At 45.3% G+C, this 22,128-nt stretch overlaps 1 protein-coding gene across 1 annotated transcript; it reads left to right on the top strand.

Annotated features, from left to right (window-relative positions):
- Positions 1-19,891: 19,891 nt before the first annotated feature.
- Positions 19,892-22,095, top strand: LOC123160707 (uncharacterized). The gene is made up of 2 exons (XM_044578550.1): positions 19,892-20,178; positions 21,574-22,095. Exons 1-2 carry the CDS (start codon positions 20,091-20,093, stop codon positions 21,747-21,749), a joined length of 264 nt encoding a protein of 87 aa, XP_044434485.1. The 5' UTR covers positions 19,892-20,090; the 3' UTR covers positions 21,750-22,095.
- The last annotated feature ends 33 nt before the right edge of the window (positions 22,096-22,128 follow it).

Here is a 22,128-nt window from a genome sequence, read left to right as displayed (position 1 = left end):
CTAAAGGACATATATATTCCAAACAATATGATATAATCTCTATAACCAAGGTAGTAGGGACGAGGAGTAAACGGAGGGAGTAGTAAATTTTTTCTCCTCGTCCTGTGAGCCACCGCGCCCGTGGGCGGGGGAGACGGCGTACTAAGCAAGCTTCTGCTCGTTCTGTGAGTTGACGGGACACATCAAAAGTACTCCAGTGTATAGAGCCTTGCCTCTAAGGTAGGCCCCACATGGTTTGCCTCTTTTTTTATTTTAACATAACGTGTCAAGTCACAATTTGTTTGTTCACCCATGGTAGACGATCCTCCCTCCACCAAGTGGACAGCCAGTACACGTGCCAAATTACCACATAGGCTGCCTTTTTCGTACAGAAATGAGCTCCACCGTGTACCCGCACGGGTGTGGTTGGGAAAGAGATGGGAGTACGTGTGCCGTGCATGCACCTCTTCTCTTCGTGCACGCCCCCCACCTACGTGGGTGTGTGTGAGATATACAAACCACGTTCGTGAGTGTTTTTTGTTTTGGGGTAGGGGTGGGGGTGGGGTGGGGGGTTGATTTCGTGAATTATTTGTGGGAATATGTGTCGATGACATCTCAAACAAAATTTTGCATGCAATGTGTGTGAAATGGAGGCCTATCCATATCATATATAGAGGGTCGGGCCATCCACGAGAAGAGAGGGAAGGTCATAGCTATCGATAGAGTCGAAGAGAGGATCAAGTGGGTGGGTGCGAGATCGATGAAGAGAGCGATCAAAATTGTGTGTGTGTGCAAGTCAAAGATATAGGGCGACTGGCCTACCGGAACGTTAGAGGGCACATGTCAAGTTTGTGTGTGGCAGGGAGACATGACTAGAGCGCTCGATGTATCGGTGTGTGGGGGAAGGGGGTGGGGGAGGGGTAGGCAGATGCCTAACTATAGAGGTAGAACAACTTGTATATGTGTTGAGAAGGAGAGACCCAGCTATGTCTTGAGGGAGATCGGTCGACATCCATACATAACTGAAGGACGGGAAATATGATGGGATAGAGAGAGAGAGGAGAGAGAGAGGGAGGGAGAGGGGTAGAGTGTTGGATGGGTGATGGAGTTGCTTCTCGAAGATGGTGGGAGAGGCCTACTAGACAAACTGAGCGTGGAACTACAATGTTATCAATAAGAGTGGGGATGTGTTTCTGTGTGTGCCTGTGTGTGATAGATCTGTCGAGACGCATCCATGGATGATGAAGGGGAACCATGTGTTTGGTAAGCAAACCTAACTAGATCGGTAGATCAATTGTTGTTTGTCGGAGGAAGGGAGAGACACAACTAATGAGGTAGATCGATCGACGCGTGGGTAAAAACGAGTTATAAGGACCTAGCTAGCTATATGTATAGCGAGAGATCGGTCGGTGTACATCCATTTGTTAGAGGCAAATAAGGCCCAGCAAGATGGATAGACAGAGAGAATGGAGCTAGGAGGTGGTGCGAGAGGCCCAGCTACTAGCTAGATAGGGGGAGGAGTGTGCGGTTGTGAGATCGATGAAAAGAGGGGCTAGAGTTTACACGTGTGTGTGACCGTATGAGAGACACGAGGCAAGGACACATAAAGGAGGAGATTGAAGGTGTGTGTGTATGTTGTAGGCAGGCATCGCTGGAGAGGTTTATCGATCGGTGTGTGTCAGAAAGGAGTTGTGGAGACTCTGGGAGAACGACCTAAAGAAAAAAAAATGAATGTGCCCGGTGGATAGAATGCCGAGGGAGGGGGAGGGCGAGGAGGGCGTGTGCATGCATGAGAGAAAGTTAGTGGTAGCTATAAAGGTTAAAGGATTGTGTGGGTGTAAGAGACTAACAAAGATCATAATTTGGTATGAAAGCGGATTCATATATTTGAATAGGAGATCATAGTGTTTTAAACATTACATGCATGAATACATCGGTGATACACGTGCTATGCACATGTTATACCATAATGTGATAATGCATGGCGTTTGCAACTCACAGCTAAATGCCGAACAATCTAAACCATACTATACATCAAACAATCTCACATTTTATTTGAATTTGTGATAATGTGTGGTGTTTGCAGCTTACAACTAAATATCGGACAATCTAAACAATACTATATATCGAACATTCTCACCATTTTATTTGAATTTGTGGTAATCTGTGGTGTTTGCAACTCACATCTAAATACTTGTAGGCGTAGGGGGCGGGGCACCATACATAATGTGATAAACCCATTATACATATGAGACATGCTTTAGATTATGAAGATCTAGCTAGAGCTAGAAATGTAATGTGATTTGAAATCAACATAAAGTGGATTCAAAAAATCGAGTTCGAGTTCATATAGTACACATAGTTCATATGTAAATCGAGACTAATCATGTGGTGTGCTGTGAAGATAATACACAAATGATGGTTTAACTTGACAATAATGATGATTGTAGATCTTATTAAAACAGAGAAACGAATTCAAATGCTTTGACTTCACAACAATCATTACTATAGATCTTATTCAAATAGAGAAATGAATTCAAATTTAGTTCATATTGAAGCGGTAGTATATACGTTTGGAATGCACTAAAACATTCATTTGAGTAGTAGGTTGCATGCATTATACACGTAGCAAAATATTTTTAATTGAACATAACATGAATTCAAAGTTTTGAATGACATTTGTAGTGCACATTGATTTGGTACAGTACACATTAGGCTTGTCCAGAAATTTCAACCCGCGCCTTGTTAGCCTGAAATATTTAAGATATATCTTTGTCTCGTCGTGCTCCGACAACTCCCTCCATCTCAACCCGCGCCTTGCTATTCCAAAATTACAACGCGCGCGAAAACTCCCACCTCCTATGAAATCCCGACACGTGAAATGCCCGTGGTACCGCTGAACCGAAAGAACCGCCTCAAACCGGTGGGGGTACTTTCGTAAATTACCCCACATTTCAGACAAGCGCGTCCCTAAGCCATGGTTCCCCACTGCCATCCCATCCGCCCACCCATTTGTACACAGAGGCCGCGAAAACCCGCGACGAAACCCCACACCCTGCTCCGTCTGCCACCCAGCCGGAGCCTCTTCCCCGACGACATCGTCCACAGCAACACCTTGACGTCCCTCATCCACCGTACCGGATGAGCATCCGTCGTCGATCTCGTTGTCCCGCCGGTTCAGCCACCCCATCCTCCACCTCCAAGGAGCTGCCCCGACGTTCCCCTTGTCTTTCGCGCCACCTCCATTCCCACACCGCGGTCTTCACCTGCACCACCGGAAGAGCATCATCATCACCGTTTCCTCGGATGAAGCTGCGGCCTAATTGGCGCCACCAAAGAGGTTGTACACTAATCGCCGCATTTTCTTCTTGATTCGATCTCACGGTGCTGCCGGCGCTCGGTCCCGAGCCGAAATGGCACGGCTCCATCCACGGCGGCGTCGCCGGCCACTTCCTCCATGGTGTCGCTCCCTTGGCGGCGACGTCCACATCAGTAGAAGCTGTTGCTGCTTTAGCTCTCGCTCGCGCAGCTGCTCTGCTCTTCCTCTCAGTCCCCTGCCTGGTCTGCTCTTGCTATTGCTCTTGCTCACGCTGCTGCTCTCGCTCTTGCTCTTGCTTGCGATGCTGCTCCGATTTAGCTACACTTCAGTCTACTGAATCGACTTTTGGGTCAGTCGATTTTCAGGGGGTGGGGGGCTTGCCAGGGTGAAGGAAGAACCAGCCGCAGCAGGGAGGGGGGCTCGCCGGAGAGGTACCCCACTATCTATCTTAGGGTTTAGGGTGGGGGCGGTGGTCGCCGGCGTTGGCGGGGCGGTGGTGTGGGGATCGCCTGAGAAAAAGTTCAGCACGGGGGCCTAGAGGGATGGCCGGGGCGGCGGCGGACCGGCGGTGGGGAGTGTATTCGGGGCGGGAGGGGCGGCGCACCGCCGGCCGCGGGCGCCGGGGGCTGCTGTTTGGCCGGTGGTGGCTGGCGGCTCGGGGGGTGGAGGTTGAAGATGAAGCGCAGGCCCTTGATTTTGTATCCAACGGCTGCAAAATCGACTGACCAGAGATGAAAAAGTCAGTCGACCGACGTGTAGCCTCACCTTGCTAGTGCGTTTAGTTTCGACAGCAAAATTTAGTTTCAACAGCAAAATTCAGTTTCGACAGGTAAGTTCAGTTTCGACAGTTAAGTTCAGTTTCGACAGTTAAGTTCAGAGATGAGCGGCTGATGTATTATACATCTAGCACTTTGTGGTTATGTATTTTATGTCATGTATTAGAGATGCTATTAGAATTCCACTCAGGTTAACGTTGTTCGTTGTCTCTCTTGCTTCAGCCTCGGCGTCGTACAACTCACCGGAGCTGCTCCAACGACGAAACCCTCCATCATAGCGGAGCAGTACCTCGGGCTCCATATCGAGACGCCTAAGATCTTCTTCCCCTCCTCCGACAGCCAAGTCAGCCGGAGCATCCTCACCGGCCAACCCAATCACGCTGAGATCGACATGGCTTCGCCAAAGAGGTTGTACACTTGTTGCATCTCTTTTTTACTCTACATGTTATATATATTGTCCACTGAGTACACAGATTTGTTCCTTTAGTGTCTCCTTGAAAGAAAAACATAGGAATTTTAATTTTCACTTTTCCTCCTTTTCAAATTCCTATTCATGAAGCACAAGACTAAGAGATAGTAGCATAATAGCATTATAACCGTACATTTTCTTGTGGTTTGACTTAATCTCACCATGCTTCTTTGCATCCTGTGATCTTCCAATTGTTGTGAATCAAACACCCAGATTGGCAGAAATCCTATGTTTTTAAATTCTCTGTTTTGCACGTGCATTCCTATCCTATTCCTGTCTATTTCCTATCCCTGCATTGTTGGAATCCTCCAATTCAAATGAGCCCTTATAGAATTACTTCTCTTACAGATAGTTGTCAAAGAAAACCTTGTGTGATTTGTCCCGCTCCTACTGCGACGTCGTCCACCCCAGCTCAGCTGCTCCAATGACAGAAGGGTCCAGCACAGCAGGGATCCGGCCTCCAGACTGTTTAGCCAATCATCATGTATGTGAATTATATCATGCTATCATTTTTTTGTATTACGGGTTCCATTTGTCGATAACATTTGTATATTAAACTACTCTTCCTGTGCATCAGCCATTTGAAGCGGTGATGGAAGTATCTGGAGTGAAAACAAGGTATTCAGAGCAGACAATGCTACCTCCTGAAGCAGACATCTTGCTGGTTACAGAGAGCTCCTCAGAGGAGGATCCAGAGGCTGATGACCAGTCCTATTTCCCCCCTGAGGTCTATGCTCAAAGTTGGCAGGGTTATATTACCCTGCATGTTGTCTTGCATTGCTTAGTTTTTACATCATATATGGATTGTCATCTGCTTACTTGCTTACTATATAAATCATATATTTGAATTATATCATGCCATCATGTTTACATAGTACATACACATCATCTATCTGAATTATGGCATGGCAACCCATTTAATAAAGACATCATATAGTTATATCATCTCATCCTGTTTAGTGTTTACAGTCATCATATTTTGAATTATGGCATTCTATCCGTGAATGTATGTGAATTATGGCATGCCAACCTATTTAATAAACACATTATATAGTTATATCATGTCATCCTGTTTACATAGTCTCATATTTTGAACTATGTCTTTCCATCTTTTTTAGTTAGCCATCATAATGTGAAATTGTGTCATGCTATCCTGTTTAGTTAGCCATCATATATGTGAAATTGTGTCATGCTATCCTGTTTGGTTAGACAACATAAATATGAATTATTTCATGCCCTCTTTTATTCCCCACTATCCATTGCACCTTTCTATCATACAATGTCTATACTTTCAATTACTTTTCTTATTTATCAACCATTTGAATTGGAGAGGGTAATGGCAGTATCTAAGGGAGTAACAACACGGTCTTCAGAAAAGATAGTGCTACCAGTTGATGCAGATAGAACCACGGTTGTACTTGCCCAAGGACCAGATCCACCACACATAACCTAGACTCTCGCAGATTGTACCCCTACCCAGTTGGACAGAGAACCAGCTACACCCCTTCTAACCCCAACCCCGATAGATAGTAACCCAGTTCCAGTTGACACAGCACCGTCTCCACCACAGAGCACCCAAACACGAGCAGTTGGTAAGGGAATGCAGTGCCCAAAGCACGAGGACCACCACTCTGAATCCCAACTCAACGCTTAAAGGAGAAGAAGATTTGTTCTCAGGTCAGGTTCTGTAGCTATGGTTCATACTCCTTTCCTCTTGCATTACTATATTTACTCATACTGACTATTTTCAAATTTGAAGGATGGAATTGAAACTCCAATGGCGCAACAGGTATGTTTTAAACCTGTTTCTTTAACTGGTTTGCTATTGTAACCTGCTCTATGTTGATTTCAGTTTCAATTGAATAAACAGTTATGTTCTCATGTCATGCACATTACAAGTGTTGTTATTGCTCTATAGTTTCCCACACTTATATTCTGTCTATTCTGCTTTGTCTTGAACAAATATTATTTGAACTGTGTCTCTATCTTGATTTGGCAACAAAAACTAGAATGATATAGACCATAAAGTGACCATGGTACATGGATATATGTTTGTTTCATGCTGTTATCCTGTCCACTTTACTACTGAACTCATTTACCAAAATGAGTTTCATATACAACATGGTAAACATGTGATGTGTATGCTTGTTTCTCTTTTAGAATGCGGACAAAATATTGGAGAACAGTACCGCATTATCCATTGGTACAGGAAGTAATGCAGATAAGGTTCAAGATAGTGAGACATCCCTGTTGGTCTCCAAGAAAGCTGATAAAAACTATCTTGACGACAGCGAGAGAACCCAAAAGTCTTGTCTTGATGTAGTGTTCGAGTTACTGGCCACTACTACTGGCACAAGCTCCTCGAACTCGCTGCCTGAATCAGTTCGTCTTCTTGAGTCTGAACTTCAAGTTGAAAGATATCGATCAGATGTGCTGCGACAGGAAGCTGAAGGACTGAGGAAGTCCCTGCAGAATTCAGATGCATATTTCCTGGTGCAACAACAAGCGTTGGAGGATTTAAGTGCCAAACAAGAGAAAGTTAATAAGCTAGATAAGCATCTTGCCAGCATTATGGGTACCCAGGATATTGTTTTTTGAGATCTTCTCAAGTGGTTTCAGTTCTGGATTTGTTTTGTTGCGGCGTTTATTTGTGCTGGTCGCCAACTTTGACAACCAGTGTATATGATATGCTGCTTTGTTCCCTATATTTGCACTGGTGGCGAACTTTGATGCCCAGTGGCTGTAATATGTGTAATAGCCGTGATAGCCTAGCATTAGTTGCTTGCTTATTTATTTCCTTGTTGTCTTGTTTATTTGTTTGCTTGTAGTCATTGCAGTTCTTTTTCCGTGGTTTGCTAGTGGCTGCAATAACCTATTTTTTAAAATTAGGCCACAATAACCATGGGCTAATATTTACTGTAGTGACACTGGGCCTCCTATGGGCCGTAGAAATAGTGGGCCTTCAACGGGCCGTAGAAACAATGGGCCTTCTACAGGCCGTAGAAACAATGGGCCTTCTTCGGGCCATATCATCAATGGGCCTTATACGAGCCGTATGATCGATTGGCCAAACATGGGCCAAACAGTCTGCATTATGGCCGTAAACGGGCTAGACTTGGAATCGTCCATTCATGGACCAACCATAACGGGCCATCGTTAATAGGCCATATTTGATGACGCTATGAAAATGGCCCAACGTATTAATGGACCACAAACGGGCCGATTGTAACCATAGGCTGAATTTGGCCCACAAGCAGAAAATGACAGTAACGGGTCATAAGTAAACGAATGCTAGAAATGAGCCCAAAAATAAATGGGCTCTGAGAAGGCCGAAAGATAACATGGGCTGGAAACGGCCCAACGGAATAACGGGCCGTTAATGGGTATAAGGTGATACACTGTTCATTACGGGCCAGTTTCACCACGGGCCGTTAATGGGTGTAAAGTGATACACTGTTCATTACAGGCCAGTTTCACCACGGGTCGTTAATAGGCCAAGAGTTACAAAGGGCCTCATATGGGCCGAAAGACGTCATGGGCCATACATGGGCCAGAAGTGAAAACGGGCTGGAATCATATTGGATGGCCCAGATGACGCTACTGGGCCTAATTCGGATAGGGCGTAACGGGCCTTGGGTTAGCGGGCTGTAAATGGGCTATATGCGAACATGTCGTTAACAGGCTTTCCATGGGCCGGCCCGCCACCTTTTGACCAAGTCAAACGGGTCGGCCTTTTCACAGGAATGGGCCTCTGTTGGGCCATGCCACGTGTCGACGTATCATAGGCGCCTTCTGTCCAATGAGTGGATGACATCTGTCCCAATGATGAGCGGACGCGTATTTCCTCCAGCCAATGATGATTTTACACGTGGAAAATCCCCATTGGTCGGGGCTGTTAACGGGTTATCGGATCCAAAACCCGACCCGATAGCTTAACGGTGTTCCGTTACGGTGGATGCCATGTGTCGGTCACCCTTGACGAAAGCACTTTTGTGACGTGCGATTTATCGTCATGGAAGTGGACACTTCCGTGATGATAATTTTGGTAATGTCATGGAACACTTCTACGACAGCATAGGTATGACTATCTTGATTCTGTCATAAAATCATCATGGATGTACATGCATGACAAAAAACGCGACCTACTGTGACAAACACGTATCATCACGGAAGTGTATTTTTTTGTAGTGGGATGTTCTTCCAAGTCGGCTCCGACTCCGATGACCATCTAGGAACTCCATCTTGTTTATCACACCGGGACGCCAAGCCACCAACCTGATCTCTATAATCCAACTACTACAACTAGTAATGAATTTTACATAGAGTCACAAGTCGACACGCAGGTCGTTATACATTATAATGACAACACTTTGGCTCCTGCCGACTGACAAACAACATGACACGCATGCCATGTATAAATTACACACATGCATCACATACACATGAGCCATACTATTCACATCAAACCTGCAAAACAAAGTTACACATAGAATCGCATTCTACCGGTTTGAGTGATCGTGTACGAAATACAAGGCGCTACGCACACGGCGAACACCAACTGGTAGGGGGAGGTTGTGTCACGACCTCATCGACTCCGATCATCAGAAAACATAGCCACATCCATCCCCATGTGCAGTTGATCTCATCAACCATGCACACAACCGATCTTATCAACGATAACAAATCTCATCTGCCGCCTCCACATATCTAATATGCATACGATCTGAATCCAAATCCTATAGCAGAGGCTCTGATAACACTGTTGGGTTCTATGGTAGGGTGCATCGACTGCAAATTTAAAATTTTCCTACGCGCAGAACATCCAGGAACATGCTACGGGAATGGATCACATATCGTTACCACTGGATGCGCAGTGCCGTGCAGCGGAAGAAGAGTTGGGGCAGCGCGCCCGCATGGATCGTCTCCTCCTCATCCGATCTCCCTCGAATAGTCGGTCGTTGGTGCCCACGTATAGGTTCTCCGGAGCAGCGCAAGTGCACCGCCTCTAGTGGTATCCGCGCGTGCAGGAGGAACACCGTGCGGCGGACTGCTAGGTCCGATCACACAGTCGGCAACGAGTGGAGGTGGCTATTCGCAACACATGCAAACCGTAGTGATAGCGCTGAAGCGATCAATCGAATGAGTGTGCCGCACCTCCACTTTATATAGGTGTCCGTCGCGGGCTCAACACTTGGGCCTCGCACGGACCCTAAAGCCCAAAATCTGTTCGGCCAGGATCCGAGTCCGAGTAGGATCACATCTGACTCGTGGAGTCTGATCCGGCCTCACGGGTTCCTTCCCTTAAGGGCGCGAACCCTTAGGTTCAAGTGACTTGGCCACAGTTCAGATCACCTCCAAACTGCATGGTTGGTAGCAGCCTCTAGCAAGGCATGCCGACCACCAAGCACACTATGAAGCCGGTTGGCGAACCTGTACATCGCACTTCCATTCCCTTTTCCACATGATATACATTGTCGGGATCAAGGCGAGTCTGTCATCCTTGTGCTAGTCTGACCTCTTTCTCGTTCCAGTGATGCCGATCACAAACCGGATTATCTCATAATCCTTGTCGCATGGCCATGCTTATCCTGGTCGGATCACACGAGGGGCCCAGAGTATATCTCTCCTGATCGGAGGGGCAAATCCCATCTTCCTCGACCATGTCTCACAGCATGGGTCTGGACAAGCCTGAAACCTACCTTTGTAACTACCCAGTCACAGAGTAGAGTTTGGTCGGCCCAAAGTGATAGAGTCAGAGGTGTCTCGATCTTTCGATGAGATGATAACTATCGATTTGGTGAAGATGACTTTGATGATCCGACTACAAACGTGCACGACGTTGCGCCTTAGCAATCGCTAAACCAACTCCGAGAGGTTATTGACCACGCCGGAGCACAATCAACCTGACCATGAAGGTCTATTCCTGCAAGCAATCGAAGAACAAGCAAGAATATGATAAAAGCAATCTGAATATTGCGAGTATATATGAAGTATTGATAAAGGTGGGGATCCGTAAGCGGTCTTGGTCTGGTCGTTGGACACAAACGAAGTACACGAAGTTGCCATGGCTAACTTTTAACTAAACAAATCCCAAAGAAAAAGCTACTAGATGGATCTACTTATATAGGAGGAAGGGGTGGCGGCTAAGGAGGTGGTAGAACGTCCCAAGGCATCCTAAAACCAACCCTAGGTCGTACAAGGCTCATGGGCCCAAGTGGAGGTGATGCAACACCTTTGGACTTGTTGTCTGACTCGGATTCTGCTGCAGTGTCTGATTGTTTGGTCGATATCTCAACGCTCCGGACGAATTTGAAGGTCAATCCAATTGGGCTGGAAAGAGCACAAAATCTAGATTCCAACAAAAAAGAATCACCCAATTCGGAGTCCGTATGAAAAAGTTGTTGGCGTTTTGAGTCAGGTATGTCTGTGCAGTCCGAATCTGAATCCAGAACGTGAGAGACTTGGACTCTATCTTCTCTTGGCCCAAAAGTGACGTGAGAGAACTTTTTGAACATCACTTAAACATCTCTTTCTCCCTTATCTTCATATGTGAATTGTACAAATGTCCTATACACCTGCAATTAGACAAAACACAAAAGTGTGTGAAGTATTTTTGTTCTGGATAACATAAATAAATTATTGAATAGTTTGCACTAGAAATCACCTGACAAATATGCATGTATGCAATATTTTCGGTCGTATCCAAGGTAGTCATGTCCTCATCATCCTCCCCTTTTTGAAAACAAAGCCATCCTCGGCGTTGCTTAATCTGAAATGTGGTTAACAAAAGAGACAAGGTATACATGTTGTATATGTATATGTCATCCATTTTTACTTCCCTTGATTTTTGCACATATGACACATATATAAACGAGTAACTTTCATAGATCATAAAATCTAAAGCCAAAATATTATCATAAGTAGAAGGCATGAAAATATTGCAACTCAGTTTGCACATATAAGTGAAGCTCTTATTCCTATCAAAAGATTAACAATATTCATCATTAAACCATCCCAACATTGGTGAATAAACCTTACTTGCATCAAATTTACATGCTACAACATGCTTAAATAAGCAAACATGCAGTAAGTCATTGGACACAGAATCATCACCAAGATTGGAGGCATATCAAAATGATTAAACATTGGTTCTTTTGCATCAATAGTTAATTCAATGGGTGCACCCAAAATTGTTGGTATTTCAATTGTTTGATCGCATGATGCATTCATAAAAGTAACATGATTCTCTAAAATAGGTGGCGTGCTCAAATCAACAGGTAACTCAACACATGATGTATCTAAGTTAATTAGGGATGCATCATTCTCATGTGAAGTTATATCATCAATACCTTTACTGTTACCTTGTCGCAAAGACGTAGCTGATGTCGGTATGGACAATGACAATGTACCATACACTTGAGATGATGTCGCACTCACAATCTGAGGTGTGGCTGCTCTAGTAGGTGCAACGGTGGAGGAATCAACCAATGGTAGTGAGCATGAGTTGGAATAGTAGTTGTTGTAGTCACCCAATGCATCCTCCTGTAACTGTCTCTCAAAGGTACAAGCATGAACATACATACTAGTAATGCAATGAGGAATATACCTAAATCTTGCCTGAATATCATGGTTCAAACCACCAAAAAATCTATTCATTGTATCATCCTCAGATTCTTCTATGTCACAATGATGCATATAAGATTTGAATTGTTGGTAGTAAGCATGAACAGTGTTATTGCCTTGTTTAAATTGTTCAAATTTGCGAAGCAATTCACGAAGATAGTAAGGAGGGAAAAATTGTTGTCTCATTACATGTTTCAAATCTTTCCAAGTTGTGGGATGGTTATCAATGTTTTTCTTACAATGCACACTCCACCAAACAGAAGCAAAACCAGTAAATGCTCTAGTGGCAGCTCGTAGTCGCTCAAGTTCAGAAAAGTCATGGTAACTAAAAACTTGTTCTACTTCAAGCTCCCAATCTAGATAAATAGTAGGATTAAATCTACCCTCAAATGATGGTAAAGAGATAACCTGACCATGTGCTTGTGTCTGTTGTCCCAACTCTTGTGATGGTGAAGATGTGTTCGTCGTCCAAGAACTTCTTTCTCCGGAACCTATCATGATTAGTAGAAACAAGAAACAAAATTCGAGAATAATGTTCCTATGAACAACTAGGATGTGGTTGTAACGTGCTCACAGTAAAGCAAATATCAATATCTTACAAGTTCTTACCATGTGACAGGTGGTGACAGGCAACCAGCGGTGTCAAATAACTCCAAAGATTGTGTAAAGCAATTGCCAGGGGAACATACGTATACACGGTGTAGAAATATGTGGAGCTGGGTTGGCTATATATGGTAGCAAAAGATTAGCAATAATCAATTCAAAGATGCAATGTTGAATAAACGCTCAACGACGATACTATGCTAGTCCTTGGCTAGGCCGGACTAGAGACGCGAGCCTAGAACACTAATGAGGTCACGGCATAGCACAACTAGCATCAATGAAGGATAAGTAGCTCTGGACAGCAAGATATAAGTGAAGATCACAACGGCAGTAAAGATAATGATGAATAACAACTGCCAAGCAGGATATATAACAACTCTCTCTCCAATTTTCCTCTTCAAAAGTTTGCTACTAACTCAAGCTTTCCAATGCAGAAAGAATCACTCAATTCCGAATTGATATGAGGAGTCAAAGAATTCTAAAACTGGCCTGAAAAACTGGAACAAATTGTATGCGCGAACTTCGGAGGGCAAAAAGACCTATTTAGAAGCTGATTTTGAGACGTCAAATATTGAATTTTCTTTTGCAACTATTCAGATGCGTATAGTCGCTAGTTTTAATTTGAGTACTTGTGGAGCCAAAACGGAGTTCGTATGAGGAGGTTATGCCTGTTTTACTGAACAGTGCACAAAATAGATTCCAATCCAAATTCAACTACGAGACTGAGTCTAGACAGATCCGAATTTTGTTTCTTTTCTTCTCTCTTTTTTTCTCACATTTTTTTCTTTTTCTTTCTCTTTTTCTTTCTGACTTTTTTTTACTTTTTTTTCTCTCTCTTTTTTTCCCTCTTTTTTTTGTCTCTCTCTCTTTCCAAAACAAACTAGATAAGATGCAGATTGGATCAAGCGAAGATGTGAACGATCTCAACTATGATTATGACAATGAACGGTGGGTAGCACATGGTGGAATTTGATGGATGAGTGGTGGATAGTGGAAGGGATAACGATGCAGCGGCGGCGTGACTAATGTGAACAGAACTCGAAACTCTAAACGAACTAGACACTAAGACCAGCAACCCGACACGACGATGCAACCGATAATTCAATAATGCAAACAATGAAAAGAAAATTGCATAGGCTCGGACTGGCTTGGACAAAGGATGAATAGATCTAACTTTTTTTGTGGTTTTTTTTGGACAATAGGTAAGAAAATAAATCTAATCTAGGGAAAACTGGAAATTCTCACCGAGCAACCTAAAAACTGATACCACTTGATAGAGTCGGAGGTGTCCCGATCTTTCGATGAGATGATAACTATCGATTTGGTGAAGATGACTTTGATGATCCGACTACAAACGTGCACGACGTTGCGCCTTAGCAATCGCTAAACCAACTCCGAGAGGTTATTGACCAAGCCGGAGCACAATCAACCTGACCACGAAGGTCTATTCCTGCAAGCAATCAAAGAACAAGCAAGAATATGATAAAAGCAATCTGAATATTGCGAGTATATATGAAGTATTGATAAAGGTCGGGATCCGTAAGCGGTCTTGGTCTGGTCGTTGGACACAAACGAAGTACACGAAGTTGCAATGGCTAACTTTTAACTAAACAAATCCCAAAGAAAAAGCTACTAGATGGATCTACTTATATAGGAGGAAGGGGTGGCGGCCAAGGAGGTGGTAGAACGTCCCAAGCCATCCTAAAACCAACCCTAGGTCGTACAAGGCTCATGGGCCCAAGTGAAGGTGATGCAACACCTTTGGACTTGTTGTCTGACTCGGATTCTGCTGCAGCGTCTGATTGTTTGGTCGATATCTCAATGCTTAGGACGAATTTGAAGGTGAATCCAATTGGGCCGAAAAGAGCACAAAATCTAGATTCCAACAAAAAAGAATCACCCAATTCGGAGTCCGTATGAAAAAGTTGTTGGCGTTTTGAGTCAGGTATGTCTGTGCAGTCCGAATCTGAATCCAGAACGTGAGAGACTTGGACTCTATCTTCTCTTGGTCCAAAAGTGACATGAGAGAACTTTTTGAACAGCACTTAAACATCTCTTTCTCCCTTATCTTCATATGTGAATTGTACAAATGTCCCATACACCTGCAATTAGACAAAACACAAAAGTGTGTGAAGTATTTTTGTTCTGGATAACATAAATAGATTATTGAATAGTTTGGACTAGAAATCACCTGACAAATATGCATGTATGCAATATTTTCGGTCGTATCCAAGGTAGTCATGTCCTCATCACAAAGCAGGCATGACACCATCCCGAGTACATGCGCCAACTCAGGTCTTAGGACATAAAACGTACGTTGTACTAGAGACTCATAGATGACATGTCATTGCATCTCATAGTTGGGTCTGTCCGACTCATACCTTATCTCGACTCAGATCCGACTACGTCGAATCTGACCAGATCCTTCCGAGTCCATATTATCCGTTAGCATCCAATGCTCCATGGCTAGTGAGACCAAGCCAACGACCGTGTCATATGCTAGTCTAGTTGGTTGCGCGTCCACACAACCCTTTCGACTAGGAACCTTTTAGGACCGTCATCATATAATGCATAGTCCCACAAACTAGTACGTACTTGCTGATACACATCATTGATAATGTCCAAGGACTATCTTTATTCATAAACACATAGGAAATATCATCATACATGATTGCATCTAGGGCATATCTCCAACACAACCGTCTATGGCGCCTTTGTACATCCCCTGCCAAGCAAATGGACAGTTCTTCCATTTTCAATGCATGTAGTCGATGCTTCCAAGCATCCCAGGAAATCCTCTTGCTGCATTCTGTGCTAGGATCTGAGCAGTGTCTTCAACTTTGGATGATCGCAAGTATTGCAGTCCAAACACTGCCACTACTGCCCTACAGAACTTGTAGAAACACTCAATGGTCGTGGACTCGGCCATGCGCCCATAGTCGCCGAGTGAATCACCGGGAGCTCCGTATGCAAACATCCTCATAGTTGTTGTGCACTTCTGAATTGAGGTGAATCCAAGTGTGCCAGTGCAATCCTTCTTTCACTTGAAGTAGCTGTCGAACTCCCGGATGGAATTCACAATCCTGAGGAAAAGCTTTCGGCTCATCCGATAACGACGCCGAAATAGTTTGTCACCGTGCAATGGAGCGTCGGCGAAGTAGTCGGAGTAGAGCATGCAATAGCCTTCCAGACGATGTCGTTTCTTTGCTTTCAGCCGCCCCGGCGCCGAGCACCTCGCCGCGGCTTTTCATTGCTCGCGAGCAGGCCAACAAGGGTGGCGAGGACCATGAGATGCTCCTCGTCCTAAACGTCGGCATCAGCTTCCTCCTCCCGCAACGCCGCGAGCGCCTTCTCGTAGTCCGAGTCCATCTCCGAGCAGATAAATCGCCGAACATCTGGCGAGCGTGGTGGGCGCACAGCCGCCGGTATACCGCCCTGCGCGTTCGGAGTGCCGGAAAACTCGTCGGAAGGTGCTTGAGAGGTAGCCGTGGCGAAACCTTCTTCTTTTCCGGCGGGGAATGGCCTATCTAGCGGTGCTAGGCGATGGGCGGTGTCGGGATCGGCAGGGTAGTGGCCGAGCACGCGGGGGTGGGGGCGAATCTAGATGATTGCCTTGACTTTTCGCGTGACAGTGTGGCCCAAGCGTGTTCTTCCCTTCCGCCGGAGCCCCCGAGCGCCCCAGCGCGCTGGGTTCGGCCTGGGATCGCCGGGCCGAAAAAGGGGCCAAGCCGACGGATTTCTGCGTCTTGGGGCGTGACTGAGGGGGTTTTTCGGCGCCGGCCCGAAAAAAGTCGCCTTGGCGGGCCTGTTGGGGGCGCGGCTGAAGATGCTCTTAGATGTTTTGCGGTGGACTATACTATAGCAGTCTGGTCAAGAAAATACTATACTGCGTAGCAATAGAGACTTTTTTCTCATCTCAATCAAATCAAATTAATTAATGTGGCAACATTGTGGTACGTATTCAGACACTCAGGGCCTGTTCGGAAATGGCCCAGCTCCTCTGAATCCTCAACTCCCGCTCCTCCACCCAAAATGCTGCTCCTTCTAAAAAATAGCACTAAAAAAAACTGTTTGGCAACAGCTTCGCTCCCGATCCAGGAGGAGAGGCAGAACTGCATAAACGAGCGACTCAGACGCGGCCGCTCCAACCGTTTTCCACTTGGCGGTGGCAACTCTTCCGTAAATCTTATCAACTCTGTGATTTTCCAGATCTGAGATCCTGAAAACTGTAGCTCGAACAGATCACTAGTGTGCATGCGATGCTTGATATACTGTGGGAGTTAGACGAAAAGAAGCGTGTTCTAATAATAACCTTCTGGTGGCAATGGTGGAATTAGAGGAATAAGGTCCGGGAAGGGGAGACGCCCATGCAAGTGGAAGAGATGGTCAGAAGAATCCGATGCAATGCACTAGAGTATGAGGAAGTCTTTACGCCGAAGAAGAAGAAGAAGCCGCCGGAGAAGTGGAATCCACCGCACACAGAGACGGTCAAGTTTAACCTTGATGGAGCGTTCCCTCCAGGATGCTCTATGGGTGGATGGGGTGTGATTGCTCGAGATAGCTCGGGGCAGGTTCTTGCTGCTCGGGCTGGCCGTCAGGAGAATATCCAAGATGCGTTTGGGGCAGAGGTCAATGCATTGGCGGCAGCAGTGATGACGGCGTCGGAACTGGGAGCGACGAGGGTTGCCTTTGAAACCGACTCACAGTTACTTGCTGAGGCCATGAACGCCCGTGCGGCAGACTCCTCACCTTATGCATCAATCATTGAAGACCTCAAATACGAGATGAAAATGTGGTTTTCGAAGTTTAGCATCATTGCTTGTAGACGGTCTGCGAATTCAGCAGCACATGAACTAGCCAAGATAGGTCGTATGTGTCTTCCTAATAACTATATGGAGTGGAACTCTATTGTACCGCCCAGTGTGGCTGTTTGTGTCTCGGGTGACATGCCCGAGAACCGTTAAATCTATAAAGCGTTGCTTTGCCTTCAAAAAAAAAAACTGTAGCTCCGTAGAATTGCACTGTAGCCTGCTCCGCTTCAGATTTTCAACTCCGCAGAGTTCGGGCGTTCGGCGCCGCTCCACCGGCTCCACAAGCGGAGTTGAGGAGTGGAGGGAATCCAAACACACCCTGAAGTCATAGCCCAGATCCGTGGAGAGAGAATAAATATCAGCGACCATATCCGGGCGATCATGGTACGATAGTGCACCGTCAGCTCCTAAAAATATCTCGCCGGTGCTCTGTAGCGTCTCGCCACGTGCCCCCTCACCAGCCGGAGGTTACACACGCTCGCGCCCACCCAATGAATGCTGGTCGCCGCGGTGGGTCCCGCAGAACGGTCTGATGTCGCCAAAGCACGTGAGCTCGCGGTGACGTGTCGAAATTTCCGCGGCGTCAGGTCGGCCGGTACAGGAAAGGTAATGACAAGCGAAAGCTCCGCTGCACATGGAGTCAGAGGATTTTTTAGGCATGCCCAATTGAATCAGTAGTTTAGATACGTGTTACTATCTCTGACACATATCATGTCATTTTTTTAGCAGTGCATCAGTCTATTTTTAGCAACCACAATATGTGAGGGCAAAGTAAGTTGTCCATAAATATATAGTTAAAAAAAAGTTGTCCGTAAACATCTTACTGATTTTATCTCTCTTTTAGGTATTATATTCGCTGTGTTTCTTTTTACACTGCATATAAGATTTATTTGAGGACATTATCCTAGACTTTAGGACATTTTGTAAAAAGCTTATTTGAAGTTCGCACGCATAATTCTGTACTGCGAAAGGAGAAGGTCAATGCAAACATGCTTCAATATACCTATCTCGATCTTTACTAAGCTCGTTAGGAACAAAGTGCCGGTTTTTCCTTCTGCCCCAAAATTAATGTCTTGGGTCCATCTCCTTGGCGTTCTTGCATGATAGTCTTGATCCATTTCTTAGCCTTGTAGTACAAAGGCAATAGCCATATGAGTGTCGTTTGGATCCACTCCTTATGTACGATATATGGGCTAGTACCATGAATGAAATTTCGACGAGCATCGATTATGGTTTTGTAGTAGCCGACATGCATAGTTGAATATGTGAATACCTAAAGCCTGTAGCTCCCTACAAAATGAAACTATAGTTGTGGTTGCTCCTCCTCGTGTGCAATGGTGTCGTCGACATACCTACGACAGGCGGGTCCAATTATTGGGTCTTTCTTTATACAGTTTCACAAATTTGAGGTTTGAATTGTTAAAACGTTGAAATATCCATTCAAACATGTAAATGATGCATGCTAGGACGTGATGCAAGTCGCATACTACAAAGCCGAATCACCCACCGTGCAAAAAGCTATATCTCTTCTTAGTCGGCCGATGACCGCAACTCACCCAATCTTTATTACGTACATGTGTACATTTTGAAAAAGTTTTTGATTTTGGGCGGTGTCACAAAAGAGAATGCCGCAACAGTTTAGGAGGGGGGAGGGGGGGGGGCAACACACAAAAACTGCAGTGTGGATGTGATTTAGAATTATAGAGCCGATTGAATTTGGTTGAAGCTCACACTTTGCATTGTAGACTTAAAAAAGATTCGAATGGATGTAGTTTCTACAACTGATAAGAATTTTGGAAACGACGCCTTTTAGCACAACACAACAAAAGAAACTTAGGAGAGAACAAAATATGTAGTATTGTATAGTCGGACCCCATGTATGCATCACTGCAGTGTGCTCCATACATAGGCATGACCCCATGTATCGAGGATTTAGTGGGCCGTGATTGTAACCATATACTCCTTCCGTTTCTAAATGTAAGTCTTTGGAGAGAATTCACTATGGACCACATACGGAGCAGAATGAGTGAATCTACATTCTAAAATGCATCTATATACATCCGTATATGGTTCATAGTGAAAACTCTATAAAGACTTATATTTAGGAACGGAGGGAGTAGTTTCAAACGGCTGATCCGCATCCGCTCGCGGGATTAACCGGATAACGCCTAGCGAGGGCCATTAAAAGTAGATTTTGCGATTAATCCCTGCCACCCAAATCAGATCTGCCACACAAGCGGCAACGGTGTGTACCCAGAAACCCGGCGTGCACATAGCTAACACGCAAACGAAGCAGCAAAAGATGAAAATATTAATCGCAAAAGGGGAGCCAACGCTCCAAGCCGCCTCCTCCGCAAGGGGATAAAAAGCCGCCCCCTCCCGGCGTCACGCGCACAGAGCAGAGAAAAACGGCCACTCCGCAGTAGCCAAGCCACCCACGACCACGCCGACGCCGACGCCGACGGCGACGGAACCGCCACTGCAAAACTACCAGAACGTCCGCAGCGCTGATGGCGTGTTGGCGGAAGAAGGTCGTGTTCCGGGCGCGCCGTGCGTGGGCCGCCGTCTCCGGCCGCCTCCTCCGCGGCAGCAAGTCGGGTCAGTCTCCCTCCCCGCACTCCTCTCCAACTCAACCACTGCCCACACGCATGTTGGTCTAGAAAAACGGTGAAGATTTCCGGTTGGTTTCTTGATTGGAAGCGCTAGATGGCGAAGATTTTCTCTTCATTTTGCTTCCTTCAGTGTTCCTGAAATGAGTGAAAGAATAAACAGATGAAATGTGGGTCTGAAAAAACGCAGGTCATTGGTCGGGACGTCTAGATGCATGTTTGGCAGCAAATTTCGATTTCACGGGAATGATTGATTTCTTGGGCCCCTTTATTTGTTCATCGATAGGAAAGTTGTTTTTCTTTCCCTCTTAGTAATGATATGTATTCGTTCAAGGGCTATTCCTTATTTGGTTGTTCGCCTAAAGGGATACAAAGAGAAAAAAGATGAGAAATTTCTGCACTCAGAAGAAAATCAAAATTTGCTTACCTGTGGGTAAGAAGATCTGGTGAACAGAAGTACAATACAGTCCAGATTTACGACTATACAGAAAAACATGACAATTTACCTGTAATTCTACATTTTCACTTCTTTCTGTAAGCTGGTTTGTTGGTCTTTATACTGCACCAAACATCATTTTGAATAGATTGTGATGTGAACAATGTGTGATATGGATTGTCGAGTGGAAGAGGCCGAAAGTTTCCCTTCTGTTATTAGAAGAAAATTGGTAAATAGATCCCCAACATGCAGACCAAAGAATAGGAGATGATGCTTGTTCTGCTGGGTAGTATTATCTCCGGAATTAAGTGCAGTAAATTCGCTCTCCGGGATCTCGTTGTGTAGCCGCGGCAGTGCTACTAACATTTACTTCTCGATTTCAATATCGCGTGGTGTGATGAGGTACGCATGGCATGGTTTGCAGGATTCTAGCTTAAATTCGTATGGGATTCGTGGAGGCTTTCTGTGTTTCAAACCATAGGATTTTACAGGAACTTCACATGAAACATGTACACGTCGGAAAATTCGTAGTATGCTCCAAACACCAAGGGGCCTCAATGATCATCCATCAGATCTTTTCTTTTTGCAAGCTTTAGGACCACTCAGATCGATCTCTCATACCTTGTACGGATTTCCTGCTGGACCAGTAGGCCTTTTCCATCTCTTATGGGAGAGGCCTTCTATTTGCGTCTGTCCGTCCATTTGGATGGACTGAAGTAACTTGTGGTGCCTTTTTCATCAGTAGGGAATGGAGCAGAAGCTCCTGTTGCTATGAGCCTAGAAAGCAATCAATACTTTTGTAGCATTGTTTGATTGAAACTGAGACGTCAATGTACCTTATGTTAGAGATTTTTTTCAACAAAGAACACATCTGAAACTTGTCTCAAAAGAAGAGAAAAGTAAAGTAAAAAAGCTTGTCTGAAACTGAATCTGCCTACTGTGATGCAGGCAGCGGCGGGATACTGAAGCTCCACGAGGACGTGCAGACCTGCGGGTACCAGGACGTGCAGGTCATGTTCGACATGCTCACCTCTGAGCTGGAGGCGGCGCACGCCCGCAACCGCAAGCAGCCTGCATCACCGCTGCCGGCGTGGTCCAGCCGCTTGTCGTTGTCCTCCGCCTGACCGAGGGCAGCACAGTAGAGAAGAAGGACCATTCGTTGAAGTGCAGGGCACTCACGAAGGACGTCACCATGTTAGTTTTACAAGTTACTGCCTGTGCATCAGGCGTCCATCCCCCTGCTCTTCTTCTACCCGGCCAAAGAGCGAAAGACCGCCCTGTTGATGGTGTGTAAATAGAGGCGGTGTCTGAAGTTTTTGCCGGCCGGGAGGAAGAGGGAGGCAAGAGGGGTTTCATTTCTATTGCTGTCATTTTCTTGTCAGATTTTGCGCGGTTTTCACATGTTGTGCGTACGTTTGGAAGAAATCGAGACTTGTTTGTTCGCATAATGTCATTTTCTTGTCATTTTTACCTCTTTGCATCATTGTTGATTCATTCAGGCCT

Source organism: Triticum aestivum, chromosome 7B, assembly GCF_018294505.1.
Source record: "Triticum aestivum cultivar Chinese Spring chromosome 7B, IWGSC CS RefSeq v2.1, whole genome shotgun sequence".
Classification (NCBI taxonomy): domain Eukaryota; kingdom Viridiplantae; phylum Streptophyta; class Magnoliopsida; order Poales; family Poaceae; genus Triticum; species Triticum aestivum.
Note: the sequence above shows the minus strand (reverse complement) of the source record. Positions and strands in the feature narration are given on the sequence as shown.